The sequence below is a fragment of the Antedon bifida genome, chromosome 9 (genome assembly GCF_963402885.1).
Source record: "Antedon bifida chromosome 9, ecAntBifi1.1, whole genome shotgun sequence".
NCBI lineage: Eukaryota > Metazoa > Echinodermata > Crinoidea > Comatulida > Antedonidae > Antedon > Antedon bifida.
In genome coordinates this window covers 16,027,886-16,052,898 of record NC_136234.1, presented here as the reverse complement: position 1 = coordinate 16,052,898, position 25,013 = coordinate 16,027,886, and the positions used below count along the sequence as shown (strand labels likewise).

The following is a 25,013-nucleotide window of genomic DNA, read 5'->3' as shown; positions in this document are numbered from 1 at the left end:
ATTTGCTAACACTAATAGCATTTTGTAGGTTTGTAATGCAACATTTTTGCTTTATAATTTCTTAAACGCTAGTACTGTATTTGCTATGTTTACACTTGCATAATATGTGTACTAATTCAATCTATAAAGTGCCAACAGGACATCCAAGCCACGCCAACTTTATTCCCCTCTTTTATAGATGTTTTTACCATATCACAAATGGTTATATTATCTATTATATTATCACTTACAGGGGGCTGTTTACATTTTTTTTCAATAGTTTCACAATTGGGTATACAGGTTTTAAAAAACATAATATAAGATATCTATTGTGATTATGACATAGTTTTTAAAATGTTATTTGTTTATATATACATACATACAAGAAGATCACGGTCATTGATAAATAAAAAAAGTGATAAAAAGATAAAATTGATAACAATATCATTTTCTCCTATTATCAGTAACTGTCATTGAACATTTATACAATATCAACTACAATAGAAACTAAGTGATAATTTATCACCTTTTCCTATTTACTCTAGCTGTCTTTTGTGAAATGTATTTAATATCTTACTACAATCAGTGAAAAAAGTGATAAATTAACACTTCTTCCACCATCACTGTCGTTGATAAATGTATGCGAGTAGATTCATCAATTAGATTTATACTAACTATCAGTCAAGTGTGTGTGTAAATATTTTGATTCTACACACTAACTAATAATTGGCATGTTTACTTTTCAAACAAGTGCATTTAAAATGATAGTATTATTAGCATGTATTGCAAACATCTGTCAAGGGAAAATGTGAATAGGCTAGGATTTAGTTTAGGTGGGCGAGAGATTCCATGAGAGTATACTACTTTTATAAGATGTATATCCTAGAGTTTTTTCCAGATTGCTCTCTATGGCCTACAGTTGCTATAAAACAGGCCAAAATACTACCACCCAAGTTTATCTGTATGTAGACCTCATCGTATTGTTTCTTTAAAACACACTATAAAAAGCTTGTCATGTTGTGGTAATGTATACCTAATTGGAGCTTGTACCTCGGTGGTTAACATGCTTGCCTTCTAATCCCAAAGGCCAGGGTTCAATCCTGACCTAGGGCCTGTTTCTGCTGAGGAAGAATAATTGATTATTTTTTAGCACCAGAAACGGCGCAAAATGACATAACCTATTAAAAAAATAACCGATTAAAAACACTCAATCCATTGCGTGTTTTAACCGATTGTTGCAGAGCAGTTTTTAGATGCAAGACAAATAGCGATTATTGACCACATTTTGACCTCTAGTCAACTTGTGAGTGTGGCAACCCTCACTCAAAAAGCATGCTGTTTATTTGACGATGATCAGAAAGACGATGATCAGCAAAACGACTGATGAGATAACATGTGATTGTTATTATTTTGTGGGGGAAAATTATACCGAGAGATTCCAGGGGAATAAAAAGGATTCTGCGTTAACTTTTGGAGTACACCGTTACATCCCACCAGTCCAGGCTAACGATGGTTTGCATGTCCTGTTTTAGATCAGTCGTTTTCAGTAGAGATATGTAGCCTAGCTAGTACTAGTAGTAGAGTAGTACCAACAGCGAAACGAACTTGCTCACCGACGTGCCCTTAATAATATAACATCATTATTCTGTTGTATGTGGTAGAAGGCCTAGATTTTTATTGGGTTATAGTCAATTGACTATGATTGGGTTTGCATTAATAATAGCGCTTTTACGGAAGAGTTCAATTTTTAATCCTGCATGTGAGAGTTTTAGGCAGCGATAGGAATGATGGATGTAAACAAACCAAATAATCGGCCTACCATAATAATTTAAACTGCGTTGTGGGTAATGGTGACGTGATTTTAAAAAAGACTATCAGATAATGGCGGAGAAAATTTTCAGTTGCAACACGGAAAATTCTGTGGTTTGTGGTACTTTGGAATAATCGATTATTTTGATTTTTTCAGCAGAAACAGACCCCTAGTGTCTTTTTTTTCCATTTCAAAACATATACATAACAAGATAACAGAAAAAAGTAGCAAATGACCTAGTGTCAGGCTTGTAACTCACAACTCTTTCTACTCCACTCTCTAAGCCTCAAACAATCTTGTTATCTTAATTATTGGTGTATTCATCAAACAATTACATTCTGAATTAATTTTCATCTAATTATTTTTTGTGACAAACTAAAAATAAAAGCATAATATTGTGTTTGTCGCCCTCCATATGTGCTTAGAATTTTAGAAAAAATCTATACCTTATTCAAAGTTTGAAAACTTCTGTTTTACAATGCACCTGTACTATAGTAGTGATCACTACAAATTTTGCTGTTAAAAAAACTAGAATGTCTCGCATTAATATTTTTGCATCGTTCTTTTTTTCATGCATTTTTACTTCAATGAAAATGTATATTTTTATTCTTAGTTATTGACCAGTTACAGCTATGTTAATGACATTTTTTTTTTTTCGATTTTGTTTCTTCTTATTCCCACAATCCTTTGTGTTAACACTTCCTATGGAGAATTTGGACAACTGGTTGTGGCACTCGCCATGTTGCTACTTCATTTGTCACAAAATCCAAGCTCTCTTTTCCCCTCCCCATATACTTGAATACAGTAGAACCCCTCCTTTCGAACACCCCTATTAAAGGGACACTTTTAGCATTGAAATAGGCAAGGGTAAATACATTTTTTAACACTGCTGCTAACCCCTATTAAAGGGCCACTTTGTTGGGTCCCCATAATAGGGGTTCTACTGTAGATATTTCAAATGTTTCAAATCTTTTTGTCTATCCTTTGTTTATTACAGTCAGCTCTCCTAAAATCAGACATCATTATTTTTAATGATTATTTACACTTAAAAGACAATTTAATAAGATAAATAAAGCCTCAAGTTAACTTAAGTACTAACCATCTTGACTTAATCAAAAAGATTGATAAATGTCAACCCTGTTTATATATTAATACATTTTTGGCTTTTAAAAAGTTTCCAATGTGCTCGATATCTGGTTTTGTCGGAGTTGACTGTACGGTATACTTTACGTTATGTTTTTTCAATTGTTTGTTTTCCTTTTACATTTTTGTTGTATGGGGGCGCTTTTCTTCATGCTGTTCAGAGCTGTTACGATCTGCATTTTGCATGTTGCTCACCAATGGCACTTTACACTAAGAAGGTTGGTGTATTCTCTGCAATTACAATCAAATTTTATAACTAAATCTATCAGCAAGAAATTAACATTATGTATTTAGAAGAAATTATCAATAAAGCAATTTGTTGTATAAATTCACCTGATACAGTAAAAAACAGTAAAATATTTTAATTTATTTTTTTTTAAATCTATTTTGTCACTTATTTTTTATAAGAGATATATTTGTCCATAAATATATACCCTTGGATTTTTCATTTTTATATATTGGCAATTGCCAACTTTTTATAATCACTTGATATATTTTACCCCAACCATAGATACATAGTCTTAAGTGGGATGGTGTAAATTTTGGTTGTGTACAATTACAAAAAAATGTATGTATATTTAAATATATAGTGTTAATAAAAAACTTGTATCCCAACATACTAATTATTTTATATAATGCTAAGTGTTTATGTTAAAAAGCAAAACTATGATACTGACATGTACAATAGATTCATTCATACTCCTGTGTACTTCACATTCTAAATTGCTCAACTTTCACAGAGATTATGTAAAACAATAGTTTGTTAGTTATTTTGAAACCACTGCTTAATGCGTTTAGGTCAAAGTGTGAGAAAAATGCAACAGCTGAGAGACTGGAATTAAGATATACTCCTCATGACTTCATTCACATACAAACATGATCTATATAAGCTGGTGTAGTAGGCCTAGGCATTGTGTTTGGACAAGAGGATTATAAGCTAATAAAAAGAGCTGCTATTCATTTTTTCCCCACGCACAAACGATCTTTTGCTACAATGTACGATAGGCCTACCTATAAGTGAGATTTTATATTTATGTTGTAGAGCTTTCTATGAGTTGATCTAGTTTTTGGTAACACAATGATGTTGTATGACGCACATGGTGAAGTATACTTGGCTGGGTTTTGAATAAGCTGGCTAGCTACAGTAGTAGGAACTGTGTGTTTGATTCGTAACTATGAGTGAGAACAAATGTATATGGGCGCCAAATTGTTTGTCCGACAAACATACATAAGCTTGGTTCCCACATGTACGCAACACAAACGAGTTGATCCATTGCATTGTGATTGGTCGAATTACTTAAGGCGTGCTTACATCCATGCATTGCGTCCTAGTGGGAACCAAGCTTTAATGTGTAGGAGTTAAAAGGTATACAACACCACATCCACATGTTTCATTCAGGAACCGGACCTTGTCTGACTAGTTAAGTTTAGTATCTGTGATGGTACTGGTTAAAAGTGGTTAAGCATAGCTCATAGTTTTATGCGGTGAAGTAATGAATAATATGCCATCATGTGATAATCGAGACAGGCGTAGGGTGTCAAATGTGTTCCTTTAATGTAACGTTAACATAAAAAGGTATTGTGTGTTTATAATCTTGTGTGGTTAAATAGTTATATCCTTTTCGTTATTAGAGGATATATAGATTAAATACTACAACCACAAAGACCATCCCAAATGAACCTCTTAAACGTCAATTGAACGGTTATCTTATTTTTTTATGAACTTTTGAATTTTAGTATTTTTCACACAGAATTCCAAATTTGTTACTTTGTTTTAAGGAATTTAGAAACTAAATGAACTAATTACTCCATTGTTTTACCGGGAGGTATAAAAATATTATTATTAAAAATTATATTCGATTATTATTTTTATACCTTCCTAGTTTTATGCTCTGTAAATTAATTACATTTAATCAAAAAGATAAAATGCAATTACAACATTGATGCTTATAACCTTTTGGTTGAACCACTATGGAACATCCCTATTCAGGAGATACCCCTATGGCGACAACTTTCCTTTGAAACGATTGACAATATACCAAGGACAATATACTGTATGTCTTAACACTTGGCCAAACCCCTTAGTGTTACACTTTGTTTGGTCCTGATAGTGTCCCTTATTAGGGAGTTCTACTGTATTGGTATTAGTCCATTCATAAGAACTAAAGTGTGGGAGGATTGTATTAGTTTATGTACAGCGCTTAAAGGTTTCACAACATTAGGCGCTATATAAATCCAGGATATTATTATTATTATTGTGGGAGGGACATACGACCATTTTTTAAAAATGCACAATGATCAACTTGCATAATGGGTCTACCCTTGATTGTGAAGACCCAATTTTAGCCCACATTGTTGATAGTGGCATTATAACTGATTTAGTCATTGTACATTATTATATTCATTTAAAAAAGCTGTCATAGTATCTTCAGGAAATAAAAATTATTGAGTAATTTTTTTGTAATTCGAATAGTTATTAAATAATTATTGTTTTTGCAGATAATGTTTATGCATTTATAACCAAAGGTGAAATATTAATACTATGCTAAATGCAAAAATCAACAATAATTGACTTTTGACCTCCATTGAGATATAAAATATTAGGGAAAAAAACATCAAAATGTAAAATAAACAGTCAAAGAGAAATGTACAATACATATTGTAAAATAGTATTACTACTATTTTGATTTTTATACTAAACTACGTCACACAAAACAGTGGAGGGCCACTCAGATTTTCCACATGGACAATTCACATTGTATAACCATGATCTGTTTTACCTTGTTTCGAACAATCAGTTTCAATTTTACTGTAACCTTTTAATATAGATTGTGGTGGTTTTTTTGGGGGTTGTGGTAATTTTTAATACTTCCTCTTCTATATGTATTGTGCTATATATTTACGTTTGTTGTTGTTCTTAGGTGGATATGCTAAAAGCAAGACTTGAAAAGCGACAATATAAAACTTCAAAAGTAGCAGAACTGTAAGTTGATTTTTTTAATAAATATACATACAGAGTTTTTAGGCCTAAAAGGTGACAATTGATTGTACAATTATATGCTTAGAAGCAGGTCTTAGTTTGTGTAACTTGTATTTAGTTTTGTTTATGTAATTGTACTAAATACTGTGTTTGATTTGATTGTGTGATAGGAGGAAAAGAAATATTAAATTGTTCTAGCATTTTTCCTTATTTTGTGGTGAAATAGTACCGTAGCTTGGTGTTTGGCTTACCAATTTCATGATCCTAGGTTTAAGTCCTGGTCGCTGCGTCCTGGTCACAGTATCAGTATTTTTCTCATGGTCAAAAGAATGCCATAACCTACAACGCATGGGGTTATTCCTTGTGATTGTTGCAGGCTGGGATTACAATAGAATTCCAGGTTGCTTCCGACCCTGCTTCAACATACAGCTGAAAGGATGAAAAAATGACAACTGGGAATTTCTTTTTTTTTTAGATTGGTATCTTACTGTCAGCAATATAGGGAATACGACGGCCTGATAACGACAATGGAGGCTCCGAATCCATGGATATCCGACGAAACGGCATTATGGGATGCAATGAAAACGAAGTAAGTCCATTTTCGAGACTAATTCTGTCCAGGGAAGAGTGAAATTTACTTTTCACTAGTATATCTTAGACATACATTTTTGTTTACTAAAGATTTTTAATTGTTTAAATGTTTCTGTGAACATTAAGATCATAAAAATAGTGCTGCTCTATTTACTGGACGTCTTATTTGCTAAAATTTGTTTGTCATTTAGTAATGTATATCTTGAGTTTATAATATCTTGGATTCAGAAACCAGGATATAAAGGTGGCTGCTAGCAAGGGTCATCTTAGGTTACTTCAAGTTTCACATTCAGTTGGAATGACATCAGCTGTTTATGTTATTACCAATGAAATTATGTAAATATTAATATTTAATTTATCTATACAGGATTTAGTGTTGAGGTTTCGTTTTTGTACTAAATGTATCAGAATCGAGAAGTATGTTGAAGTTGAATTAAATACAATTTTCTAGATTGAAATCAACAGATATCTATCTGTCTATCTCTATCTACTATGGTGAATGACCTTTTAAATGTTAGGTCAGATAAATGACCTTTTAAATATTAGGTTTAAAAAAACTAAACTTCAGTTTTTGTCTGTAGGGACAGAGGTAATAAAATGCAAAATTTGGAAATATTGTTTTGAAGGTTTTGATGATATTTATTACACTCAGTTGCCTATTTTTCACATTTTATTTCCTTCTTGGAATATAGTCAAGAAAAATTTGACACCCTTACGTTGGACCGCCCACATTGAGTGTTATTTTTTTATTTGTTTTTTTATTAAGTTTGGTTTTCAAAACAATAAATATGTTTTGGAAAAAAAGTAAATCAGAAAAATATAATTTAAAATATGGGACATTGTGTTTAGCACTTTATTTTACCAAATAAAAGTGGAGTTGTGGCTTGGTGGTTATGATGCTTGGCTACCACTCCAAGAGTCCTGGGTTCAAGTCCCGTCACATGTCAGGATTTTTTCTAAGGACAAAATTACAACTCCACTCCCAAAGACTTGTAATAAGACTTTGTTTATGTAGAGCATCTTGTGTATATGTTTGTCTTGTGAACTTCTGAGGGTCCCTAATGATCAGCAATTGCTGGATGGATCACCCTCATTAAATATGGTGGTTAAAAAAAAAAAAAAAGGCCAACTGACCCTATTCCAGAATACTTGACAAAGTCATATTTGTGTTGAGCAATTGATTTTAGCTTTACATTATAATAATAATATAGGTATAATATTATTTCATGTAGATAGACCTATTTAAAAAAAACATTAAGAAAAATTATAATTGGTTATCATCAGTCAATATCGTTTATAATAACCCTAGTACCAGCAAAAAAATGAACTATCAAGTATTTATGTTAAATGCTAATTAACTTTAATGAACAATCATGAAATGATGCATGTACGAAAGCCTGAATGAACACTTTCCAAAAAAGGTTAAAAAACGGATGAAATTTGGCAAAGTGCAATGTAGGTTAATTTGAAGGGGTTTTTTTTCACAGTATGGCAAAATATCTGACCTCTGAACTTAGCCCTTTGGTGCAGTTTATACTGCTTGCTTGGGCTTATATATCCTTGGCCATCAGTGCAAGCTCTGTGGTCTTGCGATATAAATGCCAGACTAGTGTTCTGGAGGTTTTGGGTTCAAGTCCCACCCGATACTTACTTTTATCATTTTAATTTTTAATTTTGTGGTTTAGACTCATTATTACTTATATCCAAGTAAGACAAAACATCTGATCAAGTATCTGAATTTCTGTGATACTTTTCAATTATTAGATTATTCCGATTATTAAAACTTATTTATTTAAAAAAAAAATGTTTTATTTTATTTATTTATAAATATTTGTTTTTAGTCACAGATACAGAAATAACAAATATTATTCCACATTCGAAATAGACGGCTAGAACTGCCCAATGACCACCCACACTCTAAGAATAGTTGAATTAACCTTTCTCGTTAACCCTAATCCTAATGAGAGACATAAAGCTTATCTTTTACTTGTTTATTAAGTCATCTTAGCACATAGCAAAGTTGCTAGAAGATGATTGGCTGTGAACTTTCGTCCGTGGAACCAGGAAGCAAGGTTCTGTAAAACCGTTTCCTGTTCTATTCAGTGTATGTAGACTTTTCAGAAGGAAGTGGAACTCTTGTTTTATACTGATAGCACATAGTTTAGTTTCCATAACTCAATTGAAGCTTTCATTGTGAGAGGTTCATTTTTGATGTGGATATACCAAGAGTTTTATAATATTCTCACATTGCTTCAAATACTGCGGATTATTATAGATTGCTGAATTTTTAACAAAGTTCTTGGAGCGGTCGGTGATTGTACTTAGCATTGATTTCCCATCTTTGTCTTTATACTGGGAATGAAGAGTTTAATACTTTAGGAATATACGGCTCTGCTTGCCCCATGTGAAGGTGGACTGTTTCTATGAAGACCAAAGTGCTACGCGAGTTACCTATGTCCAACGATCTGTAAGTGAATGTGGAGCCTCTCCTATTTTTGGGGGACACCGATAATATTGGGACACTTTCTTGTTAAATTATATCATCATCGTCAACCCCTATTCAGAGTACACTCTTTTGGGTCTTAACAGTGTCATCTTTTACAGTAATATGCGTTATACTATATTGTTAAATATTGGCTTGTTTGTTGAAATACGCCAAATTCAGTTATTGTATGTTAAGTTAATTTCATTAGTAATTCATTAAACTTTCACCTCATGTGAAAGTGGCCTATTTCTTTATTATTGCTGGAAATACCCTTATCTGACGATCAAGTTTCATTAAAAGTAGTGTATTCTTCTATTTAAAATGATAGCATAAATGTGTACAGATAGACCTAGCCATCTTCTTCAACAAAATCTGGTGTGTACAATACTTTCATTAAAAGTAGTGTATTCTTTTACTATTTAAAATAATAGTACGGTTTAGGCCTAGCCATCTTCTTCAACAAAATCTGGTGTAGACAATAATTTCATTAAAATTAGTGTTTTCTTTATACTATTTAAAATGATAGCATATGTACAGTTTAGGCCTAGCAATCTTCTTCAACAAAATCTGGTGTGTACAATACTTTCATTAAAAGTAGTGTATTTTTTATACTATTTAAAATGATAGCATAAATGTGTATGTACAGTTTAGACCTACCATCTTCTTCAACAAAATCTGGTGTAGACAAAACTTTCATTAAAAGTAGTGTATTCTTTATACTATTTAAAATGATAGCATAAATGTGTATGTACAGTTTAGGCCTAGCCATCTTCTTCAAAAAATCTGGTGTAGACAATACTTTCAATAAAAGTAGTGTATTCTTTATACTATTTAAAATGATAGCATATGTACAGTTTAGGCCTAGCAATCTTCTTCAACAAAATCTGGTGTAGACAATACTTTCAATAAAAGTAGTGTATTCTTTATACTATTTAAAATGATAGCATAAATGTGTATATGTACAGTTAGACCTAGCCATCTTCTTCAACAACATCTGCCATCTTGAGATTATAAAATATTCGGTTCTTGATTTTGTGGTTTCTGTTTTTTTATTGCTATTGTTAAATAACTTGACCTATATTTAGTTAAAACATATGTTCTAGATAATATTGCTAATTGTTCCTGTTTACAATCTGAGCCATATTTTAAAATAATATTTGTTTTGATATTCTTCATTTTTTGTTTTTTTATTTTTATTTCATTTTATTTTATTCAATCGAAACCAACAGCGATAATTACCGCCACTAACAGGTTTGATACAAACAAAGCCAGGACTGTTTAAAGCACCTTGATTGGTCCTAACATTGATCAAGGGCTTCTCTCATTCTGTGGTAATTCTATACATTTTATTTACTGCACTGATTAGCTTTACTTACTTTAAACATGAAATCGGGTGAAATTTCCGATAACAAATCACAAAGGTTGTACAGTATTAGGTTTATAACTAAAGAATTTTTTTTTTTTTTTTTTAAAGGAGCCTAAAAGACGTGCCTGCATGGCGTGTGAAAAAATGGACATTTGGTATTGATGAACTACTACGAGATCCTTTAGGTCGTGAACAGTTTGCGAAATTCTTAGAAACAGAATTCAGTGGAGAAAATCTAAGGTAAAACATCAATTTCTACTTGTTTATTTATTTATTTATTATAATCGAGGAGTTTTTTTAAGCAGCAATACTTAGCTATCAACTGGTAGAATTTTAAGTAGGCACCAGTATAATTTATGACTTGTGAAATTCAAAACCTATTATTCTGTGTCCAGGGGCGTTTTATGTACATTTTGTTAAATCTGTTGAAAGTACAAATAGTTCGCCTAACCCATGCGAAACCTTGAAAACAACAGTTTTCAATATATCCTATATACTTCCTCATTTGAACAAAATGGGAGAATTATTAAATTGTTAGTTTAGTTTTTTATGCAAATAACTGTATTCCAAAATACAGTATATAAATCCGTATTCATATATACAGTAACAGGCCAAAAAAACATTATATTACAAACTATTTGAGAAAGACCGTTCCAATAAGCAGGACTATCCCATTTATATCTCATTGCATGTTTCCCGCCATGATCTCTTTAAAGGATATAAACTTCTAATCTCTGTTTCATCATTGTTTTAAGTCCTTGGATTCAAAGGATGGCCATCTACTGTATGGGAGTGGCTTCCTTATTGTTCCCGTTTTTAGATTACAGAACAAATTTACAAAAAAATTGAAAACTATTTAATCAAAAGTAAAAACAAAAAGCCAAGGTTTTGGAAACACAGTAGAACACATCTTAAGGGTCAGGATAAAAAAAGTGTCCCCTTAATAAATAATTTTCCCTGAAGGTTGACCTTAATGTTTAAATATGTATTTCTCCTCATTTGTTTCATAGAAAAGTTTCCCCTGAATAGGGGTGTCCCTGAATAGGGTGTTCCCTGAATAGAGGTTTCCCTGAATAGGGTGTTCCCTGAATAGATGTGTCCCCTGAATAGGGTGTTCCCTGAATAGGGTGTTCCCTGAATAGGGGTGTCCCTGAATAGAGGTGTTCCCTGAATAGAGGTGTTCCCTGAATAGGGTGTTCCCTGAATAGAGGTGTTCCCTGAATAGGGGTGTTCCCTGAATAGGGGTGTTCCCTGAATAGGGTGTTCCCTGAATAGGGTGTTCCCTGAATAGAGTGTCTTCTGTGTAGGGGTGTTCCCTGAATGGGTTGTCCTCTAAATAAGGTTTCCCAAAGAAGGGGTTCTACATTATTCTTTGTCAGGACTATTGATCTGAATTTGAGATTCTATTCTGTTTTATCTGTACTGTAGTAAAATTGAACAGCCTACAGACAGACATATTTTTAAAAAAGAAGAAAAATTAAACAATGGATACGACCTTGATATAAAGTTTGCGGTACACCACGTGTGTTAGTTCTGAAAAGAACTGTTGAGTTTCTCGACGTTTCGATCAATGTACTTTGATCGTCCTCAGGAGTGAGAATGACCTTGTTCTGTTCTTTGAGTATTGTATGAGCATATTGTGCAAGCATTTTATTATGAAATAATTTTCATTATGAAATATTATTGTGTACAAGTTTCTAGCTCTGTTCCCGAATTGTTAAATTATTTTGAATTTTACTATATAAAATTCGCAACTTAGATATTTCTGTTAGTTCTTTTAAAACTATCTCAATACTTATTTTTTAAATAATTTTGATATTGGAAATGTGTGTAGTTGGTCGCTTTCTTGTAGATGCTTTAATTGTAGAATGTAATTTTGTTTTTGGTTTATTTCTGTGCTCTGTTCTGGGTTGACCAACTAGCATAGGTGTTTAGCACCTGTTTGGTCTTTCCTTGCCTTTTATATTTGTTTTGTCTTCTTTGTATTGTATATGGCAGAAAATTGAATAAAAAAAAAATAAATAAATAAAAATAAATTAAAAATTCATTGTTACTTTTAAAATGTCTGGTTGTTTATGTCCACATTAATAGATAACATTTAGGATGTATTATGTCATTATTTCTTTTAATAATAATATTATTCACGAATGCTTATAAAAGAAGGAAAATCAGTATCTAAAAGATGGACATTGAACTTCCAGGTGTGAAAATAAACTGTAGTTCCGGTTGTAATAAAACCTCCACGGCTAAAATAGGTTCACCATTAGCTTGTTTGTTATGCAAATAACTGTATTTTTAATATCCATTCAGAAGCGGATATTTTAAATACTCGCTTCTTCTTAATTGCTACACAATCGCTCGTGCTGTGCGCTGTTTGAATGGAAGATATAGTCTGATCGAATTGTCTGGGACTATTTTCATGGGTATTTATAACTCTTGATGCAGCGTGTGTTGTCGTGGAGTAATGCTTTGCATATAACAAGATTATAGTCTATAGCTGTCATTTAATCCGCGTTTCTAAACCTAGCGGAGACCTTTAAAGGTTAACATGCTTGTGTTAATTGCCACTTCTTCTCATAGAAAACTATATTTATAAATAATTACATTTGTTATTGTAAAATTTGTTCTCTTTTTTAGAATCTGTATCCGGATTCTCAAAATAGAATCTGACTGATGTTTAAAAATCGGACATTCTAAAATTGTTTTGCGATTTTCTTAATTTAAAATATTGTAATTTCTCAGGTTTTGGATTGCCAGTCAAGAACTGAAGGCATCTCCGATGAAAATGATGCAACAAAAGACACGACAGATATGGGAGTGAGTATTTGTATTTATCACATGATGTAACTATTAAAGATGTATTGTCCCCCTGAAAAATAAGTTTTAAATTATTTCTTTTGTTGAAAATGCCATTTTAATGTCACATAATAGTCCACCTTTACCACAAATTGGACCTAAACTAATTTTTTTACCTGAAAAAACTGTAATTTAAAGCAAAAAAAAGGTCAAATTAGCTGCCAACCAATGGATTTTTGGTAGAAAAAAAAAATGTTTGTTTGTTTTTTTATACGGAAGTGATTAACTTTATTAAAACTACAAAATAACCTATTCACAAAATCTGATTTAATTCATCTTCATTTTTCATGTTTTTGGTGGACAATTTACACCTTTAACATTTAACTTTTATTGAATTTGAAAAAATGTTTCTGACAAACTTTTCATAGGGACTTTTTATCTGCGGATGCTCCCTGCCCCATCAACATTGACTCTCGCGTTATGGACGAGACTCGGAAACACATGGAGACGGCGGGAAGGTACGCATTTGACGCGGCTGAGGACCATATTCACGAATTAATGAAGACAGACAGCTATCCTAGGTTTCTCAAATCTGAACAGTACAAGGAACTTTTAAGTCCAAAGAAAAAGGTAAGTTTAGCAATATTTCTTCGTGACTAATTAAATTCAATTCATCTTTTAATTCTGAATCCATAGAGTAAAACTGTACATCTATGAAAATATTAAAATACTATATAATACAAACTCAATGTAATATAATAATAAAGTAGATGTGATTTGATGTTTGAAAGGTCATGAACTATAAAAAAATGCAATAACAACATTTGTGCCTTTTCTATGAATAAGTCTGTCCCAACGTATTCTTGGAAGGTAGGAGTTGCTCTTTGAGTAAAATGCGGAACGCTACTTTTTGTATTGGTTGTGGAAATATGTTTTGACACAGTTTTGAAATACAAATCAACTACATTTAGCTCTCATTCAAACATTAATTCAAATAATAGTTATCATACAGTAAAGGCAGTAAAAACATTAAAAATCACAATTTTAAGGAATATTTTTATCATTTACTGTGCACAATTATTATCATTTTGCTGCCCACTGTGAAATGAATGAGTTTCCATGCATGAATATTTAACTGTCATTTAAAAAAAAATAAAGTAATAATGTTCCTAACTATTTATTCAACAAAGCAGATGAATTTACACATTATAGTTATACCATACATTCTGTTTATCATTCATTGCAACATAGAGATATTATAATTGAAATAATTAATTTTAAAGCCAGAAAGAAAACAATTTAGTATACCAGTTAAGAAGAAAACAATTTGACGAATTCATGAGTTAAATATTAATGTTTTCAGGATGAGTTGGGCATGGAATATAAATATTTCCAACACACTTATAATAATAATAATAAATAATATCATGGATTTATATAGCGCCTAATGTTGTGAAACCTCTAAGCGCTGTACATAAACTAATACGATAAAAGGGATTCTTTGTATTTAAATGTAAATATTCATATTTTTTACATTGCATCTTTATGATGTAATGTTATTGGATGTATTTACAGAGTCCAAGGATGTTATTATACAAAACTTAAGGAAATTATGTATACAATGTTGGAAGTTATTTAGACCTATTACATACAAACAATGGAGCATGCCTACCAAGTTCTATTATGTTTCAGTATTGCAAAATCTATTCCTTTGCACCCTCCCCCATCACTCGGGTCATAATTAATATTATAATATTATTATTCCTTGTTGTTATGCATTTTGATTGAAAATTAACTCTTATTTTGCATTTACGATGTAAAATGTTTATAATTCCTACATTTCTGGTGATTGGATAATGCATTTTGCATGTTCCTCGTAAATATATGTTGACCAACGTTTGTCTTTTCTTTTTCTATGTGTATATTTTTTACTTTAAATACCCGTGATTTGTTCAGGTTTCAAGCCACTGGGATAAGGTGAGGAGGAAAGGTGTACACGTTCATTTCACTCAATTTTCTCTCTTTTCCACAACACTACTCATTCTGCAATTTGTTTGCATCTTCGTCGCATTGTTATTTTATCATCATATAGTTGCCATCCATTTTCAAACCATTAGAGTTGTTTGTATCCTGAAAAAAATTGTTTATGGTGGCCCACATGTGTATTGGCAAAACCTTTGAAAGTTTTCATGACACTTATGGGCCACCGTAAACAGAGAAAGTTGATTTTTAATTTGATATTTTAAAAAATTATGTCAATTATTTTAGCAATTTTTTTATGATTATATTAAAAACTTTTTCAGGTTACATCAATCTTTTCATATCATTTGGTAAATTACGGGCATCTTGCCTGACAAATATATAAGGTTCTTCAACAAAAACAGGGATCATTTTGCATGTCAATTACCTGGGTATAAATTAAGGGATGAGCTAAGCACACCAATATGGCAATTACCCAATATAAATTCAGGGATTAGCTTAGAACACCAATATGGCAATTACCTGTTATAAATTCAGGGATGAGCTTAGCACACCATTATGGCAATTACCCAGTATAAATTCAGGGATGAGCTTAGCACACCATTATGGCAATTACCTGGTATAATTTCAGGGATGAGCTTAACACACCAGTATGTGTATCTCAATGGTACTGTATACATAAAGTAACAATTAGATTAAATCTTTTGAAATACTTGTTTCACATTCTAATAGTTATATCCTTCACTTTTTCTGTATGTGAATTATTTAATTGAATTTTTAGGAAAATCTGTCGTATCCGATAATGATGAATATCAAGGCAAGTTGTTTTAAATATATTACTTAAATTGTGTATTTAAACAGCTTAGAACAAGCTTTGCATCTACAAACAAAAACGAAAAAAGGGGGCCAGCCCTATAGAATAACATTAAAGCTCAAATTAGGACAGATGTAATAGGTGTTTGTAGAGGCGGATTATGAATTTTGAAGAGGGTCTCAGTTACAAAAATGTCCCTCTGAAACTCGGGAATATAACAAAAGTGAAAAGGATCTTCTGCCATGTTTTGTAATTAACCAGTGCGTGGAAATTTATCCATTTTGGTACTGATTTTTAAATGGTTTCAGACGAAGGCTTGAAATAAAATTATATAAATCTCTGGTTGCATGTACTGTAGGCTATGGCTTATTGCTAAATGAAACTAATTCAGCGACCTCAATTCATCTTTCCAATGACATCAGTTAAAATGTTAATGCTCATGACTTAGTTCATCTGATTGGATGGTTTTTAACCAATCAACAGATCCAGAAGCTCATACTAACAAGTTGCTAACGGTTAAATTTATACAGTGTAAAGAAATATGAGCTGCAATTTTGTTTTCTTATCCAACTGGCTTTAAATCACTAAATTTTATTTCAAAATTTTATGTTGGAATGTAGTATCATATTTTTAATTATTATTTCTTTAAACATTTTATTCTTTTAAAATTGTAACATTTTAAAAAATTGTAACATTTACTTTATAAATGTAGATTTTCTACTTCTTTTTCAGTTGAAATTATTAGTTCAATACAATGTATTAATTTTCAATTTACTAATTACTTGATTTTTGCAATTCAAGCTCTACTTATTTTGCCTAGCAATGTCTTGCTTTATCAATCAATAGTTTCTAAATGACAAAAATAAATAAGTACAGTAATTTAAAGAAATTGTTTTGCATGGGCTAAATAATGTAGCATGAATTGCAAAGCTGACTAATTTTGTATTACATTAGATATAAATTGTATTATATTTAGATTGTTGTCAATTATCTATACAGTAGAACCTCTATTAAGCGGACACCTTCGGGACAAAGTGTTCCCTGAGTAGGGGTTGGCCGTAGTGTTGCGCCTCTGTTTTTTTCACAAGAAAGTTTTGAAGAGGTCTCTTGAATAGGAGTATCACAAAGGAGGGGTTCTACTGTACGTATATAGAGAATATTGGAAAAGCTTGAGGAATCGTGGATGGATATATATATCATATGCTAAAGCACTGAAAAGAAGCAATAAATAACTGTGCTTAGCTTGTTGGTACGGCAAAATGCCAGATCACAAATCTGCTTAAACTCATTGGCTTTTTCCATCGGATGGAAGTAAAAGATCGGTACCATTTGTTACTCAATGTTAATGGAAACATATTTCACGTACGTGCGTGCAATGTATCAGTACCAGATGTGTGTCACATTACACACACACGCTTTTGTATTCACCAAAAATGTTAATACTTGTGTACATTTTTATGTGTCTGTAATTTCTGTATATGTACAAAACCATGTTTGCACATATAAACCGATCTTTGAGGTCTCTAGAACCGTGGTTTATCATGGATTTTCCAAATGTCCAAAAAGTGTATGTGTATGTAATTATTCTTGTCCTGGGAAATTCTGATTAGTTGTAGTGCAACTTCTCAAATAGTGTACATATATGATCAATGCAGCGTAATGTCCCATCCGAAGGACAAGGCAATGACAGCAACAGCATCTTTACTAAGGACGCAAACAAGAGTCTTTCACATGGGTGCAAGTCCCATTGTTCAATCGCATACTTTATTAAACGTCAACAAGACTTTTGGCTATTGGCAAAATTGATATCTACATTAACAGTATTTTTTCTTAATGCAATACTATTTTTATTTTCAGACTAAATCACTTATTCCTAAACTATCTACACTAGCCAGTCGAAGTGATGTAGACAAATGACCTAGGTTTGTTTAAACTTGTTTTTTATTGAGTCGAGTGGTTGAGCAGGTTAATGCAGGGGCACCTCAAATTGTAGTAATATCAGCACAGGTTCAAGGCCCTCCTCAAGCATGACGGTGTACACATCTAACTCTTGTGCACTTTAAAGAACCTAGTGAATCTATCTGAAGAATATGGTTACACCCCATGTACTAGTCCATCTCATCGATACTATGGCTGCCAAGCGTCTCTGGAGGACATATAATCCCAATCTTATTTAGCAGTATCAAGATCAATTATATTTGGTAGTCTGTTTGAAATGCTCCCACTTAAGGCCAGGATTAAAAAATTACACAATTTGGATGGGCGGGTATTTTGAGAACTCTCTTCAGAGAGAATAAGGCAGTTAAACTCCACTCCAACAGTAGTTTTGGTACTGTAATTTGTTTATAACCAAGTAAAGCAAAACACAGCATGTTTTTTACCAAAATGAAACCATTTATGGTCGTTTAAAATGAATGTATTGAGGCATGATTAATGCTTCACAGAAACCCGTTTAAAACCGATGTTTTTGTGAGTATCCATTTCTATTGCCAAGCTCCTTCTATCTCAATAGAAACGGACCATAAATAAAGTATTTTTTATTTGTAGAATACTGAATAACACAAAACAACAGCTTCCAACATTGTTAAAAGTTGAAACCAAAACCCACTAACAAGTGGTTACAACAGAGGGGAGCAAGATTATTATTGGAATAGCCACCCTGCATATAATGTAGATAAACATTCTGGTTATAACAGAGGGAGCAAGATTATTATTGGAATAGCCAACCTGTGTGTAGATAAAATGAAAATTCCCACTGAATATACTTGGAAGCATAGAATTATTGATGTACTACGCTAGATAGATATATTTCTCAAGAACCGGATGGCAACAAACATATCATAATGTGTAGCAACTTGGTAGTCTCGCCATTGGAAATATGTGAAAATTTGAATCTACTGTAATATCTTTCAAAAGATCATCTATAAGTGATATCACTTATTTATGATCACAGTTTTTTTTGCAATGAGGATCAGCATATTTCGTTTGCGAGTTATGAGATCACAGATAATATTGCAATTTGTTGGAAATCTCTGAACATGTCACATGTTCAGTTGATGCGAGACAATGAGATTTTGGAATATGATCAGCTTGTTGCGAGACTTTAGATCATCTATCTTGTTTGCATCATCACCATAAATCCGATAACATTATTGCGAGAATCGGTCTGTTTTTTTTTGCGAGAGCTACACGTTGTTTGAAAAATCGGCGTATCATATAAAGTCATTTGCAGGATTCTTGCTCAAACAGTGCGATAATCAATTTGTAAATGGATAAATGTTTGCGAGGTTTACTAAAGACTTCCCGATATTTAGCCTTATGAGGAAAAAAAAAATACGAAGTTAACGAAAGACATTTGTTTACAGTCATATGATTGACATCTTTCGGAATATGAATCTTACTGAAGGCCCAGTACTGTATTTTAAACAAATTCAGATTGGGTTGCGACCTCTGACTATATCTGAATATATATACGACGACGATCGAAATAGACAAATTATAGAAAATGCACATAATTGTCTCATTATTGTAGAAATTCTAGGATATTGTTTAATTTGATATATATAGAAGACAAAAATAGTGTAGGAATTATTCTAATGAATATAATATAACTGAATCTTGATATGTTTGTATATTTTTTCCCAACCTGTTTATAGACCTGTACCCTGTTCTTGAATAGGAATTTTTAAATTATTATTCTATTCTATTATTAGTATTATTATTATTATTATTAATTATACATGTTTTTAAATTAATAATTTAATGTAATATAGTCCTACTTATTTTAAGAAGTGTCTTAGCTGACAATATGTTGTGATAATAATTAATTCTTTGTCTTTAATTTCCATTGAAAATAGAATTTTAAAAAATAACATTTTGAATTAATTGGCACTTTTTAGCAAATCAGTGTAGTATATATTAGTGATACCATAAAAACAATTATTGGTAATTAAAACAAAGATTGAGAATACTTGAAAACAATATTAGAAATAGGTACAAATCTGAACCTACCATTGGGCTAATATCGTAAATGATCGAACAAACACTGAAGTCCTACAATTAACTATGATAAAACCACTAAAAAACTAGCCGATTCTCATGTATTGTGTCTGTTGGCTCCGACAGGACCATACCACCTAACTCCTAAATATGAACTTAACCTAAATAATCTGTAATTATACTACAGTATGGGATGAAGTTTGCTGTCAGAAGACACGATACTGCATTATGTTTATTGTTGCTAGACATGATACCGCTCATGTGTCTGTTATGGAAATACATTATTAAATTAAACATGGCAGTTGAATAAATATCGTAAGCTTGGTGGCGCTTGTTCTATCATTTACGGTACTCCATTTTTTACCTCCAGTTTGACCTTAGTAAATATTTCTTTTTGGTGTTACTATGTGTAAATGACGTCGCTAAAATGGCTAAATATCTTAAGCATTTCATTGCAAACAATGCTCTTATATATGTGTAAAATTTTAGAATGTGATACAGTATTGCTAATCTAATTTTTTTTAGCTCCTACCGGTCAACCCACCTTTTAAAGTTCCCACCACACTATACTGATAATAAGGCCATTTTTATTAACCATGTTAGATTTTCATTTCAAAAGAACCGCTATTTAATAGGTCACCAATAAATCAAAGTACATTTGCAACAATATAAAAACATTTAAATCAAAAACAAGATAAATCAATGCACAAGGTATATGCCTAAACAATACAAGTAAATTCAGAAGATAAAATCATATCAAATAAACCATCTCTGAATTTTCGTTCAAAACTACATCTAGGCCTAGTGGATTCAAGTTTGGAATGATAAAATGTAGTCTGGAAAGTCTATTGGAGAGTCACTGCTCGATATTTGTGTTGCTATAGCAATTCTCCCAAGAAGCAGTGGCGTAATACAAGAGGCCCTCCAATGATGGGTAGTTGCATGGGGCCTTTTAAGCTCTGAGACCCTGAGTTTAGCCAGTGAGCACTCATAGCTGTTATGCCACTGCCAAGAAGCCCATGTCAATTGATCAGATAGCAACCGCATCTAATTAAACATCAGGTTCGGCTGCCGTCAATACTGACGATTGGCTACCATCTGTTCACATCTCCTTAGCAGGTCTGTGAGCGAGAAGCTTGGCTTGCACTAAATTCCATCCTGTCCATTCTTTGATGTTATCAAACAATTGTTTCTTCTGAAATTCTCTTTCTCTTCTCTTTTACATTTCCTTCTATTATCTGCAGTGTTAGTGCACTGCTGCTTTCCTCTTATGATGTAGCCAAAGTAGGCTAGCTTTCTTTTCACGATCTCCCGATTAAACATAACAGACTTCTAATAGTACAGTATCTTCAAATAATTCCAAAATTCCAACAGAACTAATAATTGCACAAAAGTATCTAAATATGTTTAGAAATGTTTATTAAATCATTATTACCTATCAATTTTTTTTTAAAGCCTACACAACCAACAATAACTAAAGTTCCAATAAAGTAATAATTTATTGTATAATGAAATAAAATAAATAAAAGACTGGTAATGAAAATAATGACTGGGGATTCTTATTGCAGTCATTTGCTTACTAGCCCACTAGCATAGAATAAGATAGTTTAATATTATAATATGTATTTGTTACTATAGACTTGTTATAAAATATCAATACCATGCCAGAGATTGCTAAAGCTAGTCATTACACTAGAGAATGTTGCCATGGAAACATGTGTAAACAACTTTTATCTAGCCATGTATGTTGAAATATAGTGTTGTTTTTATTATATTTGACATTTTTGTATTGTGTACACAAATATAATAATACAGAATTTGAGAAACCATTAATAATTGAAAAATTAATTTAAAACCAATAAAAAACAAATTTGATTTTCCCTGCTAGAGCTAAGCTAAAATTTAAAACTTAAAGATGTATTGCCCCCAGAATAAGTCATTATTACAAATTTTTTTGTTGAATATGCCATTTTAATGTCACCTAATAGTTATTCACTTTGACCAAAAATTGGACCTAAAAGAAATGTATTTACCTACAAAACTGTAATTTAAAGCAAAAAATAGTCAATTTGGCTGCCAGCCAATAGGTTTTTGGTTGAATCTAACCATTTATTTTGTCATTTTAAAAGTGAAAACAATAATTCTTTCTGTTTTTTTTTCTATGGAAGTGATCAACTTGATTAAAACTACAAAATAATCTATTCAACGTCTGATTTATTAATCTTTATTTTTCATGTTTTTTGGGGGACAATACATCTTTGAAACCATCAAAATTATTCTACTACACCCTTTACCTGCTATTAAAATGATTTAGCCAGCTTTTTTAGGTAATCTACACTGTTTGTTACAGTGACTGCCTAGTCATAAACTTCTACATTGAAACAAAATAAAATTATACATTGTTTGCGGTGATCTGCAGAAAAATTATTTTTATGTGATCCCTTATGTTAGATTGTTGTACGCAACAATTGGAACATATAACTTGAGCCTATGTTTTAACTGATAGTTTCAACTCCTTTGCTTGAGGTCCATGTACATGGCTATGTAGAATCTTAGCCAAATTTTCAAGTATTAAGCCTTCAAAGAGTATATTTGCTTATTATTAACTAACCTCAAAGAGGTATTTTTTAGCTTTATCGAAAGTAAAAAAAAATAACGAAAATTCATTTATTATTGTAATAGTTTTGCTTGCTTGATAACAATGTAGACACAATAACAAGTAGTGCAATAGCATATAAAATTTAAAAAAATTAAAAATAAACAAAAAAAAATACTAATTATATAAATGTATTATGGTGTTTTTCACAAGACTATTTGTCCCAAAATATATTTCTGTCCCCAATCCATCCGGCATAAATACACCTCATACACAATTGAGATTGTGTTATTGTAGGGGTATAAATAGTAACAAGATACTTGTTAAGAGTATGAGTGCTCTGAAAACTTGTTCAATTTAACAAGGGACCATGGCAAAATTATTCTCCTGCAGTTACTGCAGTAACTATGTTTTTTTACTCTTTAAACCGTTTATGCAATTATTTAGCAAGATTTTTTTGGAGTAATCGTACACCGTTTTTGCAGTGAAACAAACTATAATCATACGTTTATACTGCTGTAAAAAATGCACTTACTGCAGTAACTGCAGTAGAATCATTTTGGCCTGAGCCCTAGTGCTATTTATCTTATGCTCATTGTTTAATTTATTGTATTTATTGTTTGATAGATGAAAATTAAATTAATTATTACAGTTTTGAAAAATCAATACGTGTTTGAATTAATTCTGTTTCTCATTTGGTATGACAAGGCACCTAAGTAGTATAATTATGACGCCAATAGCGTCCCATGTATGACCCGAACATCGTATTTAATGTATATTTGCTGCCTGTTCTACCATAATTAATGGCAACAACATATTTTATACAAGCTGACATCTTCGATAAAAGATTCAGGTTCTTTTAAACTTTCTTCTTTTTTTTTTAAATCCCTGTACTATAGCACATGATTTTTTTTTTAAATGGCCAAAATACGCACTTTTTAAAATACTATTATTATGCAATACTATTGCTATATATGTGCATATATTGCGTTATAATTATCTTATAGACGCATAGTAACCATTTATAAAAAATAAAAAGGTCGAAATTTGGTCATTTTTTCAAAAAATGGCCAAAATACGCACTTTTTAAAATACTATTATTATGCAATAATATTGCTTTTTTCATCATCTTATAGTAACTTATTAACTATTCTACAGCTCACTATGTCGGTCGGTTGGTCGATCTGTCGGTCGGTAAACACAAACTTGAGCACGCAACTGCAGCCATGTATAGGCCTAAGCCTTGTTCGAATTTTTTTTTTTTTTTAAACTATTATCATGGAATAATCATCTTATAGACGTATAGAAACCATTTATGTCAAAAATAAAAAGGTCGAAATTTGCCTATTTTTCAAAAAAATTACCAAAATACGCAAAATACTATTGCTATATATGTGCATATATTGCATTATAATTATTCTTATAGATGTATAGTAACCATTTATGTCAAAAAAATAAAAAGGTCAAAATTTGCCTATTTTTCGAAAAATCCCTATACTATATAGTACAGAGATTTTTTCCAAAAATTGCCAAAATACGCACTTTTTAAAAAACTATTATTATGCAATAATATTGCTATATATGTGCATATATTGCGTTATAATTATCTTATATATAGTAAAAAAATAAAAAGGTCGATATTTGCCTATTTTTCAAATTTCGACCTTTTTATTTTTTGCCATAAATGGTTACTATACGTGTATAGGATAATAATAACGCAATATATGTACTATATATATATAGACATGCACAGAACCCATTATTCGACTCTGCGCATGTTTATTATGCTATAGTAACCATTTATATCACAAGTGGTTACTATTGCACAATTGACATGCGCAGAACCCATTATTCGACTCTGCGCATGTTTATGTACTATAGTACAGGAATTTTTTCCAAAAATGGTCAATTTACGACCTTTTTATTTTTCGATAAAACTGGTTACTATAGCACAGTTGACATACGCAGAACGCATTATTCGACTCTGTGCATGTTTATTATGCTATAGTAACCATTTATGTCAAAAAATAAAAGGGTCGAAAATTGGCCGTTTTTCGAAAATTTCCCTGTAGTATAGTACAGGGATTTTTTCAAAAAATGGTCAATTTTCGACCTTTTTATTTTTCGATAAAACTGGTTACTATAGCACAGTTGACATGCGCAGAACGCATTATTCGACTATGCGCATGTTTATTATGATATAGTAACCATTTATGTCAAAAAATAAAAAGGTCGAAAATTGGCCGTTTTTCGAAAATTTTCCTGTACTATAGTACAGGGATTTTTTCAAAAAATGGTCAATTTTCGACCTTTTTATTTTTCGATAAAACTGGTTACTATAGCACAGTTGACATGCGCAGAACGCATTATTCGACTCTGCGCATGTTTATTATGCTAGAGTAACCATTTATGTCAAAAAATAAAAGGGCCGAAATTTGGCCGTTTTTCGAAAAAAAATGGTCAATTTTCGACCG

General features: G+C 31.6%; 1 protein-coding gene across 3 annotated transcripts in view; it reads left to right on the top strand.

Annotated features, from left to right (window-relative positions):
- Positions 1-23,205, top strand: part of LOC144852671 (regulator of G-protein signaling 7-like) — a 41,101-nt gene extending 17,896 nt beyond the window's left edge. The window contains exons 10-18 of one of the 3 annotated variants that reach the window (XM_078710611.1): positions 3,094-3,150; positions 5,854-5,915; positions 6,388-6,501; positions 10,463-10,594; positions 13,097-13,171; positions 13,579-13,780; positions 15,107-15,127; positions 17,802-17,866; positions 18,492-23,205. In XM_078710611.1, the coding sequence (XP_078566737.1) occupies positions 3,094-3,150; positions 5,854-5,915; positions 6,388-6,501; positions 10,463-10,594; positions 13,097-13,171; positions 13,579-13,780; positions 15,107-15,127; positions 17,802-17,861 (723 nt within the window). In that variant the 3' untranslated portion in view covers positions 17,862-17,866; positions 18,492-23,205. The remainder of the gene's footprint in view (positions 1-3,093; positions 3,151-5,853; positions 5,916-6,387; positions 6,502-10,462; positions 10,595-13,096; positions 13,172-13,578; positions 13,781-15,106; positions 15,128-17,801; positions 17,867-18,491) is intronic. The other 2 variants (XM_078710613.1, XM_078710612.1) reach the window with 2 other exon arrangements.
- Positions 23,206-25,013: the final 1,808 nt, after the last annotated feature.